General features: G+C 40.9%; 1 protein-coding gene across 3 annotated transcripts in view; it reads left to right on the top strand.

The window, feature by feature from the left end:
- PAG1 (phosphoprotein membrane anchor with glycosphingolipid microdomains 1) overlaps positions 1 to 23,341 on the top strand; it is a 106,811-nt gene that overhangs the window by 70,646 nt on the left and 12,824 nt on the right. For 2 of the 3 annotated variants that reach the window (XM_026689172.2, XM_087961933.1), the window contains exons 2-5: positions 5,594 to 5,800; positions 7,234 to 7,285; positions 8,771 to 8,867; positions 12,122 to 12,711. In XM_026689172.2, the coding sequence (XP_026544957.1) occupies positions 5,676 to 5,800; positions 7,234 to 7,285; positions 8,771 to 8,867; positions 12,122 to 12,711 (864 nt within the window). In that variant the 5' untranslated portion in view covers positions 5,594 to 5,675. The remainder of the gene's footprint in view (positions 1 to 5,593; positions 5,801 to 7,233; positions 7,286 to 8,770; positions 8,868 to 12,121; positions 12,712 to 23,341) is intronic. The other variant, XM_087961935.1, reaches the window with a different exon arrangement.

Genomic DNA, 23,341 nt, shown 5'->3' with positions numbered 1-23,341 from the left:
TTTAAAAACGACGAATATACAGATTTTCAGCAGAAGGCTGAAAGTCTCCAAAGTCAGCAAACAAGGTAAATTTGGAGAATGTGGAGTTTGCTTGCTTTAGCATACCTCTGAAATCAGTGGTGGGATTCAAATTTTTCTACTACCGGTTCTGTGGGCATGGCTTGGTGGGCATGGCAGGGGAAGGATGCTGTAAAATCTCCAGTCAGCGGTGGGATTTGCCGGTTCTCTGAACTACTCAAAATTTCCGCTACCGCTTCTCCAGAACTGGTCAGAACCTGCTCTGAAATATTCGATGTATACAGATAATTGTGTCAAATTTTTAAGTTCACACATCTTAAATGGATACAAAAGAGCTATTTTAAACCATATTGAATTTTTGGAACATTTCTTTCTTGCAAGCTTCTTTAAAGTTTGAAGATATAGTTTGGGTCATTTTAATTTATATTTTGTAAAGATAAAATAAATATTTGTAGTTCAGTGTTGGACTGTGGGGTCCTTGGTGCTCTCTGAACTTAGTGGCTTTCTTGCAGACTTCTCATTACCAAACTAGGTAATACCATCAATATTAGAGAATATTTTTACCTAGTTTGGTAATGAAACATTTGCAAGAAAACCACCACGCTCAGAGAGTACCAAGGAACCCATATATTTGGTAATATTTGTTTAATTAGGGGAAGGTGTTTCAAGAATTACTGTGTGGGGCAGTGTCAGTTACTCTAATTGCATAGAGATTATTTCCACATGGACATTATACAACTTAAGCAATACCTAGTTGTCTCCAGGAAACATAAAATTGCTGTGTACGCAGTCAGGAAACATCATACTGCTATACTCACAGTCATAGAGTATCCCAGAGAGAATATTTATCATGAAAATGGTTCCAATCTTAACAAAGGTCTGGAGCTATAATATATAAAGTTGAAAATTATGCCATGAGCTTAAAAGGGTCATTTTTATTACTTTAATCAATAAAGTAAAAAAAAAGGAGGGAGGACCACTAATAGTATCAAATGGAATTGCAAGCTGCCTAAACATATAGCGTCAGCACTGACATATACATTTTCTGTAATCTTTTTTACCTAAACCAGTGGTCCCCAACCTTTTTGTACCAGGGACCAGTTTCAAGCAGAAACACTTTTTCAAGGACCGGCGGGGGGAGAGATTCTATTTTCCATTCCCAAAACTTTATGTTTACCCTACAACTAGCATTAAAGACACCTGACTGCAGTCTCTCTAGTTCTAGGTCTTGCCCAGCTGTGTAGCTACAAAATTTCATGCAGATGTTTCTCTTATCTCTGTTTGGTGAAAACAGGAATTGAATGAGGAGCATTTAGTCAGTGTGTTTTCCCTAGGAAGCTCCTGTAGTCCTTGTTTAGGGATCATTCAGAGCTACGATGGACCTCTAACATCAGCCCAGGAAGAAACTGCTTCAAAGAAGCCGGAGGGCTTTTCCTGTCGCCGCAGCTCCTCCGAAGCGCCCGTTCACCCCCACCCCGCCCACCCGCGCGCGGTTCAATCCAGTGCTCCGTTCTGCCTGCCTGCCTGCCTGCCTGCGTTTCTGGTTTTTTGGGAGCAACTTCGGCTGATAAAAAGAGGCGAATAGTTATTATTCTCAGCCGAAGCTGTTCCCAAACAACCAGAAAGGCAGGCAGGCAGGCAGGCAGGCAGAACGGAGCACTGGATTGAACCGCGCGCGGGCGGGCGGGGTGGGGGTGAACGGGCGCTCGGAGGAGCTGCGGCGACAGGAAAAGCCACCCCCGGGCTTCTTTGAAGCAGTTTCTTCCTGGGCTGGTGGAGGAGTGAGAGAGCGACTGAGAGAGGAACGAGGCGGGAGGAAACCGAAGCCGCTGAGCCGGAGAGCAGGACAGGCTTTGGTTGCTTCCTCCCTCCCCTTCTTTCATTTGTGTCCTTGATCCCTGATCCCAGCAGCATTCACCGAAGGCGAAGAAAGCCGCCATTTTTTTAAATTTTATTTTCTTTGCGGCCCGGTACAGAGTGCTCCACGGACCGGTACCGGTCCGCAGCCCGGTGGTTGGGGACCCCTGACCTAAACAACAAGCTAAAAAATAATCAGAACATTTTTTCTCTTACTCTAAAATCCATTTTTTTTCTGAGTGGGATCTCTGCTTCATGGGAAGTCCATACATTCATTCTGAAGGTATAACATAATGGTCTTTTTTGTGACCAGACGAGTATTTTTAAATATTTTTAGCTGCCAAGGACCCCAATGTGTATAGTAATAACAACACCACAAAAGGAGAGACTGAACATTTTCACTTTTCTCATGGGTGAAGTGGGAGTCTTAAGGTATTTAAAGGCAAAATATTACACTTGCAGTAAATCTAGCAGAGACTGAAGACACATTACCTACTGTCGTTCTTTATATAAGGAAAAACAAAAATTGTATTGTTGAAAATTGTTGTTTTGAAAACATAGCCTGTTCTAGGGCTGCAAAAATGAAGAGAGGTGAGTCACAATCCACGAGCTCTGAAGTTCCCATTTCTGTCACATAAGGATTCAATTGTTTATTACAGTTTAAAACCATAAAGTTTGGTGGGAAGAATTGTCTTGAAAAACAGCCTGTGTCTAATCCCTGTAATTATTTCTCTGATTCTAGAGAGAGTCAGAGTGATAGAGAATAATATGCCATAATTAGGCAATAATGTATGCTTGTGGACAACTATTAGGTAGCACTGACATCACTAAATACTACATTATAGACATTAATTAAGAAATTAGAGAAGTCTGTAGGAAGCAATACTTCACCTTCATTGTTATTTATGAATACATCAGAGATATATCTGCCATCCATTTTCATTTCCATCGGCATATAAAGTAGTTCCAATGAGATCCAAACTACTAGTCTCTATACATTGCATTTTAAATAGTGTTATTTACCATTGAATTAAATAACTTAATGTGATGATTTGGGGCATGGCACAAAGGCAACACAGTCACATAAGTAAGAGTCTCTTTAATACCTCCAACTTTGCCCCCAATGTCAAGGTTACCTTTGGTTGGATTAAAAACTCTCCCAAGAACAGTCTTTAAATGGACGAAATTCAGTCCAAAAACAAAGTATATATAAACTATAAATAAAAATCCACACAAATCATGCTGCAGTAATTAACTTGACAGGGCAGGATAAAGAATTGCAGACTTGAAAGACAGCAAAACATACACAGTTGGGAAGACCCCAGGACCCCAGATAAGCCTTCACAATACCAGATAACTCACAATTTCCTCTCAACAATTTACTGTGCGCAACCTCCCTTTTTAAACACTGTTCCCAGCTGCAGCTAATGAAGGGAATCAGGGCCCTGTCCTCCCCCGTAAGCCACGCAACTCAAGTTGTTCCCTTCTCTGGTCCTCTCTGTGTGCCCTAGGATGAAGAGGGGGTGGATCTTCTCTGAATTCCCTCTGCCTTGCTCTTCCTCTCCCCTGCTCTGCCAAGCCGGACTTCCCCAGTTTATTCCAAAGCCAACGGAGCCACACTCCCACTCCCTGTCAGCTGCTCGGCCTCCACCTTGGAATCAGATTCCAACAGAGGCATGACACTTACTTTTCAGATGTTGACTATCAAGTGATGAATCAGCTGAAAAATTTAGGATGAGAAAAATCTGAGATTTTATGATCCCTTTAAACCAATGTTTCCAAAGACTGCTGCAGCAATTTCCAAACCTATTTGGAGCAGTAACAAAGAGGAACAGCATTAACCCTCCTCATATGAGCCGCCAAGCAATATCCTCTCAACTGGAATATTGGAGAGTTCACCCCACAAGAAATCCCACCCACCTATCCCCAACCAACCACTTCCCTTCACATTTACAAATTACATTGTGATTTTAAAAATAATTGTGACAATTTCCTGGGGGCGGGGTCAGAATTCTGTCTTCCTCCATCTACTTAGTTCAAAATACCAGTGAAACACTTAGCATTACTATAGCGGTCAGGGAAACTTAAGGTACCTCTATCTTTTTTTAAAGTACTAAATTTGTTAGATTATATGCAGTGGTGTGATTCAGCCAGTTTCAATAGTTTTTGGCAAACGGTTGTTAAATTACCCACTCCCTACTATCAAAATGGATCCTGGGTGCTGCGCTGCAATGGAGAAACAGGCAACGAAGCAGCCGGTGCAAGAGAAGAAGGCACTTTCCCTCTTTCTTCTCCCTGCTCCTCCTCCTTCCCTCATGCTGGCCACTCCATTGCCCATTTCTCCATAGCAGCACAGCGCCCAGGATCCACTGTGATAGCGGGATGGGGGAGGTTAACAACTGGCTCACCCAGGGACAGGTTGGCCATCACAGGAGGCTCATCCCACATGTGCAGTGGAGCTGGAGGACAGGCCACACCTCCCATGACAGCCAAACTGACCCTGGGCGAACCAATTGTCCTCCAAGTAGTATAAGGCAGGTCTGATCTTTCAGCCATATTCTCCTTTAATGTTGTTCCTTGATCAAGGGTTTCCTTCCTCCTTCTTTTAATTTGATTTCATTCTTGTGAATGAAACATTAAGAATGTTTGTTCTTGCCATAACGCTGTTCCTAGATCTGTATCAGCTTTATGAGGACTTTATGACGCTCTCTAAAAATTATCTCCAAATGCATTTCATTTCTTGTTCTCCATAACTGGCAAGACATAAAGAATGAGCTAAAATAATATTATCCTTTGTGCAATGTATAAAATGACTGTAGGGACCGTTGTCAGAGATAATACTGAAAATACATTTTGTTGTGTGAGTTGTATACTAGTATGAATTGCTAATCTAAAAAACGGTAAATGAGAGAATGTTTGGTAATTAGTAATTTAACTGATGGATTATAATTGAATAATCACATTCCTGTGAAATGTTATCATAGCTGCAAATTATACTATGGCTTTAAAATAAGAGTGGATTTGCAATACACAACAATATAATGGGTTTTAAGTATCAGGAGAAAACTATAGTCCACTTCTGCCATCTTGTGCTCAAGGTTGGAACAAGTCTTGCCATCAAGCAAAATTTAAGGAAAACAATTTAAAACATTCACACTGGACATAAAAATACAACTATAAAATAACAAATGGAATCTATCAAGCTGGAGAACTGATTGAACTTGCCAACTGAGACAATCTCTGGCAAATCTGATCAGTTTAGTTGGCGACATACTACACAATTTGCTATGCGAACTAATCACAGTGGCAAGGTGGGAGCAGTAGGAAAAGATAAATGAGTATAAGTTAGGAAAAAGGAATCTTTCAAATTTCATTATGAGTTCTGTATCTTTTTCTGAATAATTTTAGCATTTATTATCCCAAAATTAACAGGGTGTTTACCTCACAGAAATGTGTTGAATTGGACTTGTTTAGGTTTCAGTATTGGAACAAGTGCTAAACTAACAAAGCTTGCTTCTCAGCTACTGAAAATTGCCAATCTCTTCATACCAGGTAATCACAGTTGTTATATGGTTCACGATAGTGTCCATTTTGATTACATTAAGCCTTGGTTTAATATTATTTAACATTTAAAGTTTGATTTTCACTGTTTTGGCTTGCTCTATGTGGTTTATTTAAATTGCTTCCTCTCTTCTCCCTCTTTTTTTATCCACTACAGAGAAGCTCACTCAGATAAAATGGCCAAGTATTATTGCGAGTAATCACATCAACTGTTCCTATCTTCCCATCCTTTATACGTCATGGGACCTGATGGCAATTTCCTAACTACTGGAGTCCTTCATATCATTGTATGGGGTAGCTTGGGAGCCATGGCAATGCTTCTGGTGTTTAGTTTTCTCCTCTTTCTCTGCTCTGGTTGTGACAGGTAAGGACTTAGCCAAAAAAGAAAGAATGGAAATATAATTACTTTGGAAAGCTATTAGCCAATAGGTGAAGGGCAGGCAACAATCTATTCTGAATTCCATTCAGGGACATTGCAATTTCTTTGCGTAATGAATAAAATATATCCAAGGGAAATATTATATTGTGGTTCCTTACTAGGAGCATAGAATCCTGCTTATTGGTGGGGTGGGGGAAAGCAAATAAACCCAGGAGGCGTGGTAGCAGTTTTTCCAACTAACAAATTTTAATTCAACCTCTCAGAACACTCAATAACAAATCTCAGCGTGGCCATCTTACGAAAACAAAACAATAAATTGATGAACATCAAATTTTAAATCAAAAGGTTTCAGGAACTTTCAGAAGATTTCAGCAAACTAATGAGTTTTTAATGTATAACAATGGTTAATAGTTACGGTACCCATAATTTGTCTTACATTTCACATCTGTATAACCAATCTAGTTTCCCCTCTCTTCACTTTCTCCCCACACACACATACACTTTAAATCCTATATCATTTTAGTTGCTCTGTGCAACTCTGTGTCCTGATGAAAGAAGCTGCAGCTCACACAAGTTTGTGCCTTTTAATAAAAATTTCTTGGACAGAAATCCTTCTGCCAGGCCTCTGATTTTAGAGTAACATTGCTGTTCTATTATAAAAATAAAATATAATATATAAAATATAATAAAATATTTAAGTACATAGAAAATAGCAAGAGCTATGGATAATTTAAAACAAATGTTTAGCATTTTTATTTGGCTATTATCTATTCATAAAACCTGACCAAGAATTTCAAAAGACTTTGGCAAAGATTGTGTAATCCATTTCCATCCAAAGGAAAACAAAATGACACCAAGAATTTCTTAGCAACGCAGAGATTAATGTGTTCACTTTGACATGTGCTTTCTTAGCAGCTAATAAAAGAATTGTCCTACTTATAAAATTATATGAGTACTATAATTTTTTTCAGATTGTAGAACTTATTTTTGGTTGTAGTCAAAAAGCTCAAGTTAAAACAATCAGCTGCTCTGTGAATTATATATATCATCTACTTCTTCAGAATGAGAAAGTTCTCCATTATATTATCTCATAGTAGAAAGAAATTAATAGCATTTCCTATGAGATTTAAGAAATGAAGACTTTTTTGCAGGTACCATTTTGCAGGCCAAAAAATTCTGAATCAGCAACAAAAAAGATTTGGATTTTTTATCACTGTTCAACACCAGCCAAAAAAAAAGAGAATAGAAAAGAGCATCAGCTTGAACAATATTATTTCATGTGGCATATTTGAAAGAACAACAATGCAGAATTCAAAACTGAAATATAGTAATAAGCATATCAGTCCTAGTCAGAAGTCAGAACTAGTCATAATTTACATTATATAAATCTTATTTGTTGAAACTGATTTGCATTACAGGGAGAAGAGGCCTGAGCAACAAAATGGGGACCATGAAAATCTGATGAATGTGGTAAAAAAAAACCTAATAAAAATAGTTATTAAAATGTGTTTTTTTTTCTGTAGTTTGTCTGTAATGAAGGAGAAAGACTGAAATGTGGAGCTGGAGTATTATTTAAGGGTTGGGTATGAATAAATGCTAAGAATTCATTTATGTAATCCTTATACAAAATGAAAAAGATTTTATAGATGAAAAAACTACAGAGACTACCTAGTCAACCTGAGCACAGTTATTTTTATCCTGTGGTATACCCACTTAGTACACCAGTACATGATTTTCTGATCAAAATAGGCACATGTAAAACAGCATAAAATAAGAATTCAGCTGCATACTCCTAACAGAAGGAACTTTCACCATTTGAAAAATGATCTTCAGAATTTCAATAGTATGTTTAATATTTCAATGCACTTTTGACATCATGATCATTCCTTCTCTGCAACCATTTCAGGTCTGAGGGATATCCGACTCAGTTAAGAGGGATGACCTTTATATGAATTTTTTAAAGACCATGAAAATACATATTTTTAAAATAATTTTTAAATGATTCTTATTTTGATTTTAATCCCTGATCAGCAGTGTAATCTGTTACTGGTATGGGATGGGGCAGGTATATAAATCGAATACATAAATAATCAGGAACAGATATCTACAAACCTACAATTTTAAAAACATTTATTGTTATATAACAATTTACCTATACACATAAACTTACAAAAAGTGTAAAATTGTGAGATATGCATTTCTATAAGCTTCTTTTTTCAAAATGTAGTAAAGAATATTGTTAGATATCTTTGGCAAAGAAAAGTCTTTATTACAGGAACCTTTTCTGAGTTCATTAACATTAGCAATAGACTTATCCACACACACTCTTTTCTTTACGCTTGTAGATTGAAGAGTTTTTGTCCTTCCTCCTCCTCCTCCTCTCCTCTCCTCCTCCTCCTCCTCCTCCTCCTCCTCCTCCTCCTCCTCCTCCTCCTCCTCCTCCTCCTCCTCCTCCTCCTCCTCCTCCTCCTCCCATTAAATATTTTTACCATCACTCCTCTTCTTCAGTTAATCTTAACATACAAATCTCCCCTAAAACTCCAAGAACAATAAAATAAAATACAATATGTACAATAAAAAACAATACAACGAAACTTTTGTAAAGCTTGACTTGTAACAATGTAACTAGAAAGTTCTTCACGCCTCTCCTGGACTCTGTCTGGATCTCCTCAAGGAAGATACTCACAGTTTGGGAAACTCTGTCTTATACACAGATTAGCAATGTGAGTTATTCAGTTCAGAAGGCCCTTACTCTTCCTAAGGAGAGATGAGAAATAGTTCTGAGATTCAGACCATCTACAGATCTTCTGTAGCTATTTGATGTTTTTTCAATCCTCACTACTAGAACTCTAATCTTAACATGTCATCTATCAATCTAGCTAGCTAGTTACCATCAATCATAAAATGGATGTTCATATCTGACCAGTTCTTTTAAATCCACATTTTGTTTTTCAGCCTTCAGATAAAGAGGCATTTAGTCACTCTGTCACAAGTCTGGCTACAGATCCAATTGCAAGCAGTGAACAAAATGGTGGACTCAGTAATGGAGATGGTAAGATTATCATTATGTGATTTCTCAGCACTTGATGACTCATCATAAATATGTGCATTGCTGATGTAAGCTGACAATCCTGGTTTCATTTACAGTAACTATTGTTGCAGAACAGCAGTAGTTCAGATAAGAGGATAAATGTCAATTTAAGACAACTGGCTAGTACAAATCAAGAACAGCTGGCTCAGGACCTTGGACAGTACTATATGATTCGTGACTTGAATTCAGCTAGCAGTCCTGTAGTTCTTAGTACTGTAGGAGAACCCTAACTAGTGCAAAAACTCAGTTGTTAATAGTTAAAAATAGTTTTGATAAAATGACTAGTTTAGTCATTCCTTTGGAAATAGTTAATAAAACTAAGGGTGTTCTTATTCCCTACTAGAAGTTGAATGGGGATATAGCTCCAAATAGGATTCTACTACAGATGAGACTTTGACTAGCCTTATAACAATATATGAAAAATGATCAGATGAGAGTAGAGAAAAGCTACAGAAATTGGATCATAAACTAACTTAAAACCCACTGATTTCACTGGGATTCTTCAAGATGATTAATCAGGATCCCACACTGTACTGAGGAAGAAAAGAAGTGTGTGTATATTGTGATTCCACATGGAAAAATATGTATGTCTGCATAGTTTATAAATACACTTCTAGACTTGAATATTTACTGTATATGTTATAATAAGATTTTCCTCTGTTATGTAAATAGTGTAACAATTCAGTTCCTGAGTCAATTGCAGGTAGTCCTCAACTGACAACTTCCATCTGCTAAAATTCATTTAGTGACCATTTGAAGTTTCTACAGCAGTGGTCCCCAAACTTTGCAGCTTGGTGGCCTGGCGGGGGGTGGGGGGCAGAGGGGAACCAGGTCTCTCTCTATGTGTGTGTACATGCTGGCCTCCTGCTTGCACAAGTTGAATTACGTATTCACACATGCGCCCCAGCCGTGTGTTCTGGGCTTTCAGTGAGTATGATATCAAATCCAAAGGAAAAACAAAATAAGGAATAAACAGAAATTGTTGTCTCAAACATCAGTCTCCCATACAATGCTATGGGGAAATTAGGCATAGATAGGTCTGATGAGCAGGATCAAAACTCAGGTAGCTTAAAATGGTATGAAACCTATGAAATGGAGTTTGTATCAAAGCACCTTTTAATAAAGGAATTCTTTGAAAATATTAACAGAGACATTCAGAATATAAGAATCTATAATGGAAACTACGATACTTTAAAACCAAAAATTGGAATGTAAATTTCATTTTACTTCAGAGAGAAGAAATTTCCCAACTTGCTTCTCTACAATAGCTTCCTAAATCCCTCATCTGTAGTTTTAAGCAGAACCTCTTAGTTCTTATTGGTGCTCTAGAGATTTCAGAGTCAGGATTCTGCATCTTATGTCACCCCCAGCTCAGAGACACTCTGTCCTTCTGTTTCTCTAAACTCACTGATTCCTACTCACATCCTTCATTCAGATATCCAACTTTAATGCCCTCATCCCTTGTATTGTTGGTTCTAATTCCCCTCCAATTCCGGAGTAAGTTTGTTTTTGCTCCTGCCATAGTTCCCTCTTACCTGAAGAAGTGCTTAGCTCTCTTTTTCTTCTAGAAACCAACTCACCAAAACCATGTAGCTATTTCCACATTTCCTAGTTTTCCTGCCATCTCTCTCTCATGCAGTCTCCCAGAAAAAAATGTCTTGTTTTGCTTGGCCTAAAGATTTTTGCCAAGGGTAGAGCCAACAGGCTTTCTTTAGCCTTTATCTAAACAATTCTAGATATATTTCCCTTGCTCTCCCTTGCTTAGTAATGTCAAATTGGTGTCTGGAAATCAGCTATCAATCTTATGATCACAGGAGAGAGCGGAGGGGTGGTGGTCTTTACTTGAGCATATCTGGATTTGCTTGCCCATTCATGACAAGGATGTTAAATAAACTTTAGTTTCTCAAAAAATAAGTCTCTTCCTGAAAAGTAAACCCTTCACCAAGGGATAAAGAACTACTAAAAAGAGGAAAAGCCTAGTTTCAAAATAACATAAAGCAATAATCAGATGGCACTAACTCAACCCTGGGTATCTTCAACAGTAAAACAGTATACCCAATTCCCAACTCTTGTAGGTGATCCAGAAGCTAAACATAGTCAATGATATCAAATGCTTCCAGAGAGTAAAATAGCACTAGCAGAAAAGTACCATCCCCAGGTCCTGACAGGCATCCACCAAAGTGATGAATGCCATTTCTGTCTCAAGTCCAGGCCTGAAACCTGACTGGAAACCTAACTGTTTTCCCTAGGGCACTCTGCAGCTAAACCCATTAGAAAAGAAAGGTTGGGTTGTTATTCACTAGACCTAGATCCAGAGAATTTCTTTTCAATGAGAAAAGCACTTACTTAAAATTAGCAAGAAATTGCTTAAAATTAGCCAGGAAAATCCTATTCACCAATAGGATAGATTCACCAATAGAAACTATCCGTAGTTTCATGGATCCTGTGATCTGTTTTTGTTTCTTCTGATCACCCAAAGGAACTCAGGTCATGTTCAAGTCCATAGAGAGTGTCTTGTACTAGTGAAATATCAATCACAGTATACAAGCCAAAATGAATCCTAGATAACCATATAAGGCACTGTTCCAGTCACCACTACAGATCCTGCCAATAAGGAATAAAATTCTGGTGAAGTTGAGCGACTTTGCATCAAAATGCAAAGGAAATTGATCTCAGTAACTAGGAAGCAAATTCTCTTTCCCCTTTTTAGTAGATATTGAGTGGTGTTAAACAGAGTTACTGACCACAATACAATAAAAATGTCAACATTTCATCTTTCCAACTACAATTAACAACTTTCACACTTACCTATTCGTTCTAAAATCTTTTAGCCTATTTCACCATCTTTCATCTACCAATGTTGTCAGTTCTATCCATTCATTCTCTTTTTGACCAAACAGTCCAACCTCAACCTTCCATAGCAGTTGGAAACATGCTGCAGTAATGTCAAAGAAAAACAGACCCAATACCAAACAAACTTCATGTGACCCCAAAACAAACAAAAAAAATCCAAATGGAGTGAAAAATAATAAAGTTAACAAATGAAGAAAAAACCAAATATAAACCAAAATAAACTTATATTAGTATTTTCAGTCTGGCAGCCAACATGTTCCTTATATGCCAATGTCTTTTTTTTAATGATACAGATACATTGTGTAATATAGATTAATGGCCTTATGAGCCTATACTTAAGTATCTATGCAATTTTCTTCTAGTTCTTTCGGAAGATAGTACAGCTGCTTCTCTCCAACCTTACGAAGAAGTGCAAACCTCTGTTACAGATCTTTTGGATCAACAGGACACATTGGGAAGATCTTTAAAATGTCATCAAAGTAGAGAGCTACCTAGCATTCCTCCAAATAATGCCATGGAAACAATTCTCACCACAAGAAATGCAGAAAATGACCAGAGTTTGGGAATGGAGGGGCCCTATGAAGTGCTGAAAGATAGTTCCTCCCAAGAGAACATAGTAGAAGACTGCTTGTATGAAACAGTGAAGGAAATTAAGGACCTGGCAGCCAACTCAGAGAAATGCAAACCAAAGACTACTGTAAGGGTTAATGGAATTTTAAATCATGTCCTTGAGAAGAAGACAGAATCAGCAGAATATGCATCCGTTGACAGAAATAAAAAAAGTTGCCACAGTGTTAATTCAGAGAGTCCTCTTAGCAGCACTACTCCAGATGTGGAAGAAGAAGCTCCACCTCCTGTACCAATAAAACTTCTTGATGAAAATGAAAATGTACAGGATAAAGGAGCCAAAGAAGAGGAGGAAGTAATGGAAAGGCTTAATGAACCCGACAAGGTATGGGTTATTTTGTGTTATTAGTATAAGAAAGTGAAGTTGTAATTTGAAAGACTTGAAGTATTGCGGCTTTGCTCCGCATATGGAAGGCTTCTCACTGGGTGGTCGAATGCATCAAGAAAGACACCAACGCAAGTTCTATCTTGGGTGAGCTGCCCCGATCAGAGTTAGGGGAACTCTTTTTATTAAGAACATACAAAAGAGGTGAGCTCCATCCAATCATTATGTTACATGCGTAGGAATGTTAGTGGATGTATCGCATCTTCCAATCACAATGCCATGGTAAATTTAAACTAGCAAACCAACGCCTGCTTTTCAGTTAACTGCCCTTGTGACGTGTTAATGGCCTTGTTCCTAGTACCTGCTTTCAGCCTACGTGAGACCTGGCATGTACTGGAACTATTGAGGTTGCTCACGTGAGGCTTGGCACACAATGGAATTGGCCCATTACAGCATCTCCTCTGTTTTAGTTTTATATGGAGGAAATTCTTCTGGATCTTCGTCACTACCCATGCAAAAACTTGTGCGAACGCACACATCAGGGTCTTCTGAGGGTATGACTTTGTACAGAGGTTCTTTTTCCCAGAAGGCATTAACCTGTGCAATGGCGTGCTTTTCAGCTAATAAAGACAGACTATTGGAGATGGTACAAACAAATATTGGTAACACACATGGAAGAATAACGCATCCTGCAGCAATCATACCTATGAGAGCTACTATGGCTTGTAATCCTGGTAGTTTAGGGAACCAAGAACTAAAAATATTCTTAAAATCAGTACCTTGCCATACTTGATTAGGATTGTAGGTTAATTGTCGCATCTCAGTTGTTAATTGTGCTACTACTTTGCCAACTTTGTCAATTTGAAGACAACAGTTCGTAAGATTGAACCTACCACATACCCCTCCTTCTTTGGCTAGTATGTAGTCTAAAGCTAAACGATTTTGGTAGACAGCTGTGCGTAATTTGTCCCTAGCAGTCGCTAGAGTGTTTAGAGCCTTGTCTATACGTTGACCTGCTAAATCTAAAACAGCTTGTAAACGAATAATTCTATTAATCATGTATATGGGGGTTCTGTACCCCCAGGACCCGTCTTGGGCCCAACTAGCAATGTTGTAGGTGCAGACTATTCTTTCTGAGGTCCAGGTGTCCCCTTCATATTCTGATTGACAGGGGAAACCTGCAAAGGCATTATCGGTGTTTCTTTTCCTGCGGGATAATGTATCATACACAGGGATGCCCAGTTCTTGCTTAATGGAGATCGGTAGGAGGAAAAAGGAAGGTCTTATCCACCCCAATACACATGACCCTTGCCAATCTGCTGGAAGGGACGGATAGGCTAGGTTACCACAAATCCAATACATGTTATTTGGAGCTGTCCAAATTTGGGAGGATGTTGTGTCATAGAGATAAGGTAGGAGGGAGGTGTTGAATTTGGCAGGTGTGGTGGTAGCATTGTCAGGTGCTGTCCAAGTCTGGTAGGAGTTATCCCATGTACCTAAGCAAAGGAGGTGTCCTACTGGAGTGGACCCATTTCGGGAAAAACAGTTTCTACCAATTAAGTTAGTGGTAATTGTCCAGATAAGTGGATCGGAAGCTATTCTAGCTGTTATGTTTCCTACAGAAGACATGTTATTAAACAGAGATGGCGAGGCTTCTAAGGCTTGCCACGACCATTGTTCTCCTGTGGTGGTTCCCCCACAGACAAAACAATTGGTTACTGCAAGTTGTTTTGCAATTTTTTCTGCCATATCCATGAACAAGTTTTTTGCAATAATGCTGGTATCAGGGGCTTTTTCTAATTTCCTTAAATTATTATATACTGACCAGCCTAATGATGTTTCCTTGCCTTCATAAATTATTTCAGTTTTTATGGTATGGTAATGTAAGTATTTGGGTCTATTCCTGTGCCATCAATCCCTATACCATAAGTTTCCAAGGCAGGGTGTTGCCTGGAGATAGTGATTTCTACCTTATTGTCTGTGGTAGACCCTGATATTCGTTTGAAATGTGACAGATGATTGCAACCTGAGTACCCTCCCCCGGTATAATCACAGACACAAGACCAACCCGAGCACTCAATGGAACCTCCACAAGGGGTCCATTGGTTGGGGTTCCCCATGGCCCAGTTAATGGGCGTATGACACAAGTATTTATGATTGTGGGCGTACGTTGATTTCCAATCATCCGACCCGCATGAATGTCCCCCTGGTTTAGAACAAGCAACACAGACATCAAAGATTATAACAATTGGGTTAGTACCGTCCTTGAGCACGGTGGTGTGGTTTAGGTAATAAAGTTTTCCTTCCCCCTCAGGATCGGATCTGCCAGAGGTTCTTGGAAGTCCCGCCCATAAGGTGACGTTGAGACGTACAGCTGTCTTGGGATCGTAGCAAATAGTTTTTGAGTTCCTTTTGCATAGATGGTACATGGTCCCATTGTTTTGGCAAGTTTTTCCCGTAGGAAGGCACTTCTGCGGTTGTTGGGTATGGTAGATGAGAGTTAGTTGAGTGGAGCCTGCCTGCGTGGTTTTGGTCAGGCAGGGGGTGCAACCATCTGATGCGCTGGCAGAGTTCTGCGATCTCTTAATCCGATGTAGAAAAGGGGTGGCCTGAGCATAAATGTCAGGCTGACTTGCGAATTGTCTGTGATAATGACGAGGTGAATGGGGTCTAAGGACTGTCCAGGATTCATAAATGTTGCTTATGGAATCATAGAGGCGTCGACCGGAGCAATAATAGGTGGTGGCAGTGGGGCGAAGTATGAGGAGTGTAGTTCGAGGGGGATGTTCAAAAGTGTTGATCTGGAAGGAAGCATTGCTGGAGATGTGGGGCCACGGCTTAGGGAGCGTTGACCATCTGAGGTAGGGGGGAAAGATGTCCCCAGATGCGGTGCAGGTCAGCAAGAGGGGAGTGCCTGGCGTGAAGTACGTCACGTGAGACGGAATGGAGACCTTGGAGGCATGTGCGGCAAGAAGGAGGAAGAGGGTCGGCAAGGCAACGGGACGAATCATGTTGATATGTCTGCAGGTGGTGACTTTTCTACCTTGGGGTGGTATGGTCTGATGTGCCGTCCAGGAACCCACAGGACACGATCTGGAAGCTGGATGGCTGCGTAGCCACGACCCCAGGTGAGGAGAGCAGCAGGACCCTTCCAAGTAGGGTCTGGCAGTTGGCGGTAGTATACCTGTGGTTTGGGAGAATCAGGGGAAGGGGGGAGGAAAAATGCCGCTCCGCTGCCGTCATAGCAGGGGTGCCTGAGAGATTGAGGAAGTTGAGAGTATAAAGACAGAGATTAAGAGTGTCTTGCATCGCCGGGAGGCTAGGGGTTCTTTTCCCTTTGATCAAATGTCGTTCTAACGCTGTTTTTAGCGTTAAGTTAGCTCTCTCTACCAGGGCTTGTCCCTGACTGTTATAAGGGATCCCAAATTTGTGGGTAATTTGCCACTTAGCGCAAAATTCTGACATAGCTGTGCTAGTGTATGCGGGACCATTATCTGTTTTTATTTCTTTCGGGCATCCCAACGATGCAAAGGTGCGAATGCAATGGTTGATGACATGTTTGGAGGCTTCTCCTCTTTGTGGAGTCGCCATTATAAACCCTGAATAAGTATCAATTGTGACATGCAGATACTTCCAGGGGGCAAATGGAGGAAACTGAGTAACGTCCATTTGCCATATTTCGCAGGCTTTTAACCCGCGGGGATTTACCCCTAAGGGAATGGAATGGGCTTGTTGACTACAGGTGGGGCACTGCTGTCTAATGGCTGAGGCTTCGGCCATAGTGAGGTTGAAATGTTTCATGAGAGCTTTGGTGTTTTGATGGAAATAAGAATGGCTCTCCCAAGGAGTCAATGTGTGTGATGTCATGATGCCTGCAGCCGCTTGATCAGCCATATTATTGCCTTCCTGGAGGATTCCTGGGAAAGGTTAGTGGCTGCGGATGTGTGCTACAAAGAAAGGGTGTTGACGCTGTGCAACAAGGTGTTGTAATGTAACAAAAAGAGAGAGGAGGTTTTTATCAATAGCAGGAGAGAGGTAAGAATCGTGGATAGTAGAGACTATTTGGGTAACATATAGGCTGTCTAAAATCAAGTTGATGGGTTTGTTAAAATTCTGGAAGACTAATATGGTTGCAGCAAGCTCAGCCCTTTGTGGTGATGTTTGCACAGGGGTGGTTTTAGTGTGCCACACCCCATTCCTTTGCCAAGCGCATGCCCCTCGTTCCCACTGCCATCAGCAAAAATAGTCAAGGCGTTGACCAGAGGCCTTTTGCTGATGGGAGAGGAGAAAGAAATGGGTATTGTCCGAATGATTTGAAAACGTGGATCAGCGGGCGGGTGGCAGGAAACTAGTCCAGGCCAGTCAGCTAAGGCAAACTGGATTTCTTGGGAGTTCTGGAATAGAGGTTCCCATATTTGCAGTGAAAAAGGGATGAAAAGTGTGGAGACATCTATTCCCATAAGTAATTTTGCACGACTCCTACCTTTTATGATCAATTGAGCCAATTGAGCTGATTTGGAAGTGATGGAGCATCGTGGCGTATGGGAAAGATGGATCCACTCTATGATGTGGAGTTTTTGGTCCTTTTGAGTTACTGCCGCGGTCATAAGCCTCGGGGTGGCCAAAATGACCATATCTAAAGGAGTATTGGCAGCAGCTCTGTCTACCCATATTTTTCGGATATTCTCTTCTATGAGAGTTATTGCTTGAAGCTGAGGTTGCTGCAAGGATATTATGTCAGCAGGCTTTTTCCCCCAGGTAAGGGCCTCAAACAGTGGAGAAAGAATATCAGTGGTTAAAGACAGGAAAGGTCGGGCCCAGTTAATGGTACCCAGATATTGCTGAAGTTGAACCAAGGTGGGTTGAGAAGACAGAGACAGAGAGGGAAGTGAAGGATAGGCAGTAGCAGAAAGCACTCTATAGCCCAGATATGCGTATGGAGTTAGTACTTGCACCTTTTCAGGTGCTATGTACAAACCTCCTTCTGCAAGAACGGCTTTCAGGAAGGAGAATGAAGTGAACACCGTGCCCGGTGGCCCAGGAGCTGCAACAAGGATATCGTCCATGTAGTGATACACCAGAAATTGTGGAAAAGCTGAACGATAGGGTAGCAAGACATTATTGACATAGTGTTGACACATGGTGGGACTATTAAGCATGCCTTGAGGTAGGACTTTCACTGAAAGCGGGAGGAGGGAGAGGAGTTGTTTAAGTGAGGTAGTGTAAAAGCGAATAATGCACGATCTTGTTCATGCAGAGGGATAGAAAAAAAACAGTCTTTTAAATCAATGACCATTAAATCAAATTTCTCAGGGATGATGTTGGGATTTGGCAGACCACATTGTAATGCCCCCATTGGTTTTATAATCGCATTCATGGCTCTCAAATCACATAATAGCCTGAATTGTCCTGACTTTTTCTTTATAACAAATATGGGGGTGTTATATGGACTGACAGATGGTTCAACGTGCCCTTTGACAATTTGGTCCTGAACATGAAAAAGGAGGTGCTGATGGTGTTAATGAAGCCTCTGACATATGGTGCCTGGATGCCGTACATGGCCACGGCTTGTTTTAAATCTCTAATTAATTTCATGGATAAAGGTTCAAGTCTAGGCACCATATTTCCGGATCCATCCCCCTACATATTCAACAGGACAGAGAGAGAGCTCCTCCAGGGTAAGAGAGCCCTCCCTGCTTGCGCGATCGCTCCCATGGGTGTTTGATCCTCCGCAGAATTTAAGTTAGGAGGATTTATGGGTTTAGGAGCTGTGGGAGATGGAGCTGTGGGAGATGAAGCTTCTAATGGGAGAGCGTCCTTTGTTTTGGTTTCAGCTGTATAAGGAGGAGGACGGTGGGGGGGGGGCTTTGGTGAGTGCTAAATCATGGAGGACTATTCTCCATGTGGTCAGAATCTTTGGCAGAGCCCTGGGGTTATCATGAAAATAATCACGCAAACGTTGCCATGTGGAGACTTTCAAGGACCCTTTCTCCGGATAAGCCGGGCATTGTGTGTAAATGTAAGTCAAAAGGGTGATAAGGTCCTTTTTAGTTGGAACCGGGAGCTTTTTGCCCTGATTCCTAAGAATACGAATTGAGCTCTTCATTAGTTCTCCTAATTCCTGCAAATATGCTATCTGCTTTTTGGAGAACTTTCCACCCATACTCACCTGAAGGGAGGATGTCTTCTTTAAGGAAGATTCCTGGGGAGGGATCCGTGACACGAGACGGCGTCCCTGAGTTGCAACTGGCTCGTCCGGCCGGGTGAGATAAGCAGTCGAAGATAAACGCACCCATTTCTTTTAATGGATCACGTCGGGGTCACCAATTGCGGCTTTGCTCAGCATATGGAAGGCTTCTCACTGGGTGGTCGAATGCATCAAGAAAGACACCAACGCAAGTTCTATCTTGGGTGAGCTGCCCCGATCAGAGTTAGGGGAACTCTTTTTATTAAGAACATACAAAAGAGGTGAGCTCCATCCAATCATTATGTTACATGCGTAGGAATGTTAGTGGATGTATCGCATCTTCCAATCACAATGCCATGATAAATTTAAACTAGCAAACCAACGCCTGCCTTTCAGTTAATTGCCCTTGTGACGTGTTAATGGCCTTGTTCCTAGTACCTGCTTTCAGCCTACGTGAGACCTGGCATGTACTGGAACTATTGAGGTTGTTCACGTGAGGCTTGGCACACAATGGAATTGGCCCATTACAGCAAAGTATGTATGTATATATACTATGACATGTGCATTCATAAATGAAAGATAATATTCAAGTGGTGAAAGGAAGGCATGGAATCATATGCAGTTGGTGATAGTTTTAAGAGTACTGACAGCTTCCTAAAATTTTAGGCATTTGCATGAATGTTTTTTTCAGCATCTACCCAGGAGACACATGCTTGCCAACTGATCATTAATTAGTCTAATTAGTCTGTCCCTTGTTTTGAAATATTCCAGATAATCTGCATTGGGAGCAGAAGGTATTCAAAGTGTTACTGTTGGCCAACATCTAGCTAGCCAATAAAACGCAAAATGTAGGAGAGAAGAAAATCCTGGGGTGGAATAAAACTGAATTTTGGTAATGTGACATGGGGTTTTTTTGCTCTCTCTCCTCTTCAGTCTCTCAAAAACCTTCAACATTTGTTCCAGAAAGACAGAATGACTCACGGCCTACTGTTTTCATTACTGCTCATGAAAAGTTGCAATTGGATTTCTCCCCTGGCCTCCAGATTTCTGATCTAATTTTAGATTTAAGTGTATCCACAATTTTAATTTGTAATAAAAACAAAGAACTTTCTCTAGTTCTTGACACAAAGGTCCAACTGCTTATAACAGCATGAATTTCTATTAAGTAGATTATAGATCAAAATATGTCAAGTATATCAGTTTTCAGAAATGCAATCTGTCACATTTTAAATAATATTAAAAACTAATTTGAATAACTCCTTAAAGAGAAGCAACAAATGAGGGAGTTAATTATCCCTACAATTCTATCCAGGACAGTGGCTTACCAATGATAAACAAATCATTGGTGTTTTCCTGACCCAGATTTTCAAATTGTACAATTATAATGCTGAGGAGGAGGATGAAGATGATGATAACAACGATGATGGGGTATTTGCTGGAAAAAAAACCTTATTTGTTGATAAGCAATTCAAAGAATTCACTAGTACTATCCAAGGGATTGGAAAATGCTCATGGTCTTATTCCTTTCTTTTCTTCCATTCCTCAAACAATTAATCTTAATAAAATTATCATAGAAGTAAAACTAAGTCAAACTGTTAGCCTTTTTTTTTCCAGATCCGTTGGCCAAAGTTCGTGGCGGGATGGGGGTAGGAAGGAGGAGCTAAGCACACAAACACAGAGACAGGAGGTTTACTTAGTATTATATTTAAAGTATTCCAAATTTCTTAACCACAAAAATTTAAAAAGTTAAAAAAATAGAACTAGTATAAATTTGTTTGCTCCAGTTCCACGAATGCTTATCAATTGTTAGTCATCCAAACTGGAAAAATATTTTTGGAGTTATTATTATTTCAAATATTCAAAAAATGTATTAATAAAAAATACAAAAATAGAAAATAACAGGGAAATAAGGGAGGAAAAAGAGAAGAGAAAAATGTAGGGCAAAGGAGAAAAAAGAAAGAAAAAGCATTGACTTCTGACTCCTTTTGGTGCAGTAGAATGAGATAACAGCATCAGACCTCAAGGTTTTACTTTTATATAATAATACAAATTAGTTATATATATCTAACAGACCTATCTAATTGACAAAACCCAAAATCAAAGTTTCATTTTTTTTCACCTCGAGCACAAAGTCCAAAAGCAGTTTCCAAGTAGAAACAAAGTTAATGTTGTTGTTTTTAAATCAGAGCAGTCAATTTGGTCATCTCAGCATCTTTCCATCAACATTTGTAGCCATTTTTACATTGTAGGAATCAAAGTGTCCTTCCATTTTTGTGCATAAAGTAATCTTGCTGCCGTCAATATACGGCATTAAAGTTCCATTCCCACCCGCCCCAATCTTCTTCCATGGAGTTTTTAACTGTTACTTTTCCTTAGCTATTCCAGATACCGTGCTTGACTTAATTAGTTATTTATACTATTGACTATTTGTTGCTGGGGAATAGAAAAAAGGCTATGCTCAGTTTCATTGAAGCTCTCCACATTTATAGCCTTCTACTTATTCCTCCTCTCCATTCTTTAGTCTTTAAAAAGTAGAATAAGCCTTCTACTTATTCCTCCTCTCCATTCTTTAATCAGTTGAATCTCTTCTTTTATCCTGTACCTGCTTGATTTGCTGAAGAATTTCTGATGAAGGCTTTGTTTGAAAACCTTTTGAAAATCTAGATGATCATCTATCAATCTGAAAAAATAGCAGATTTTTTTCCTTTTCAGCAAATCTTGATAATTTTATCTTTGATAATAGGTTGCTAATAAATTTCAAGGGATAAAGTTAACTTGCCCAGATGCATTTTAAAAATCACTGTGACATTGCATACTTTCTAGTCCCCTGGGAATGGGCGTTGGTTCTTACCTGACACGCCATTTCTCTGGGAGCCGTGAGATCATCCAGTGTGTGGGAGGTGCTTCAGTCTGCGTCGTTGTAGGCTGAGCTTAATTACTGAGGATTGCTCCGCCCTTCACCACGTGGCTGCCTTGCAATCCCCAGTTTACGCGAAGTCGAGAGTGAATAAAAATCCTGCTCTCCTCTTACTATGCTAAAGGGTTCATTGGTCGAAACAAGACCCCACCAGACGGAAAACTAATAAGGGTGGGGCTGGATGATCCTCACGGCTCCCAGAGAAATGGCGTGTCAGGTAAGAACCAACGCCCATTCTCCTGGAAGCCGTTCGGATCATCCAGTGTGTGGGACATACCAAAGCTTGGCTGTCCTACGGGGACTCCGTCTGGTTCTGTGATCCCTGTGGTTCCTCGAGAACTCGCTGGAGGACTCGTCTACCAACTGAAGCCTCCGCCGAGGCAAATATGTCGATCTTATAGTGTCTAATGAAGGGAGATGGGAAGGCCCAAGTGGCCGTCCGACCAACATCAGCAATTGGAACCTGGGTGGCCCCAGCTGCAGAGGTAGCAGCACTTCTGGTGGAGTGTGCCGTTATTCCGCTGGGAACTGGCAGGGCCTGGGACAAGTACACCTTGGAATAGTAGCTCCAATCCAGCGGCCGATGGTTGACGGGGACACTTTGTGGCCTAATGATGTGGGCTGAAAGGAGAGGAATAGGGATTCGGATCTCCTGGAGGGTTGGGTACGTTTAATGTAAATGTGGAAGGCCCGTCTTACGTCTGGAGTGTACCAGAGCTTCTCCCTTTCCGCGAGGGATTGGGGCAGAAGTTCGAAGTGTAAGTTCCTGTGCCCTGTGGAAGGCTGAGTTGACCTCGGGCAAGAAGGTAAGGTCCGGCCGGAGAACTACCCGGTCGGCATGGAAGATGCAAAGGTCCTTCCTCACCGACAAGGCTGCTTTCTCTGATATTCGGCGAGCCGAGGTAATGGCCACCAGGAACGCGACTATGTATGTTAGGAACTGGAGAGAGGATTCCCTGAGAGGCTCAAGGGGTGTTTAATAAGGGCCACCAGGACCTTATTGAGGTCCCAGGTAGGGTATCTGTGAACCGTTGGGGGACAAAGTTAGTGGCTCCCCTGAGGAATGCCCTAATGCGAGGGTGGAGGGAAAGGAACCCCAGATTGTCAACACAATGACGGTTGAAAGGGCTGCGACCCGATGCCTCAGGGAGTTCGGAGAAGACCTTTCCTCAGACCCTCTTGGAGGAATGTCAACACTTGAGCGATGGAGGGTGAAAGCGGGTTGACCTGAAACCCTGGCACCACTTGCAAGAACTATTCCAAGTGGCATTGTATATCCGGGTTGTGGAGGGCCGCCTGGCGGCTAGAATAGTATCGATAACGTGGTCAGAAACTGCTCCTTTCTTAGACGCTTCCGCTCAACCTCCAAACTGCTAACAGGACCCACTGAGGATCCGGTGCTGGAGGGGACCCTGAGAAAGGGATATCCTGATTGGAGGATTTTCCAGGGAGGGGCCACCGATAGGTTGCGGAGGTCCGCGAACCATGGGCGCCTGGGCCAGTAGGGTGCCACCAGAATCAGTTCT

Source organism: Notechis scutatus, chromosome 3 (genome assembly GCF_049901735.1).
Source record: "Notechis scutatus isolate UNSWTSFEM ecotype Mainland chromosome 3, rNotScu1.2, whole genome shotgun sequence".
NCBI lineage: Eukaryota > Metazoa > Chordata > Lepidosauria > Squamata > Elapidae > Notechis > Notechis scutatus.
This window is presented reverse-complemented; position numbering and strand designations above follow the sequence as displayed.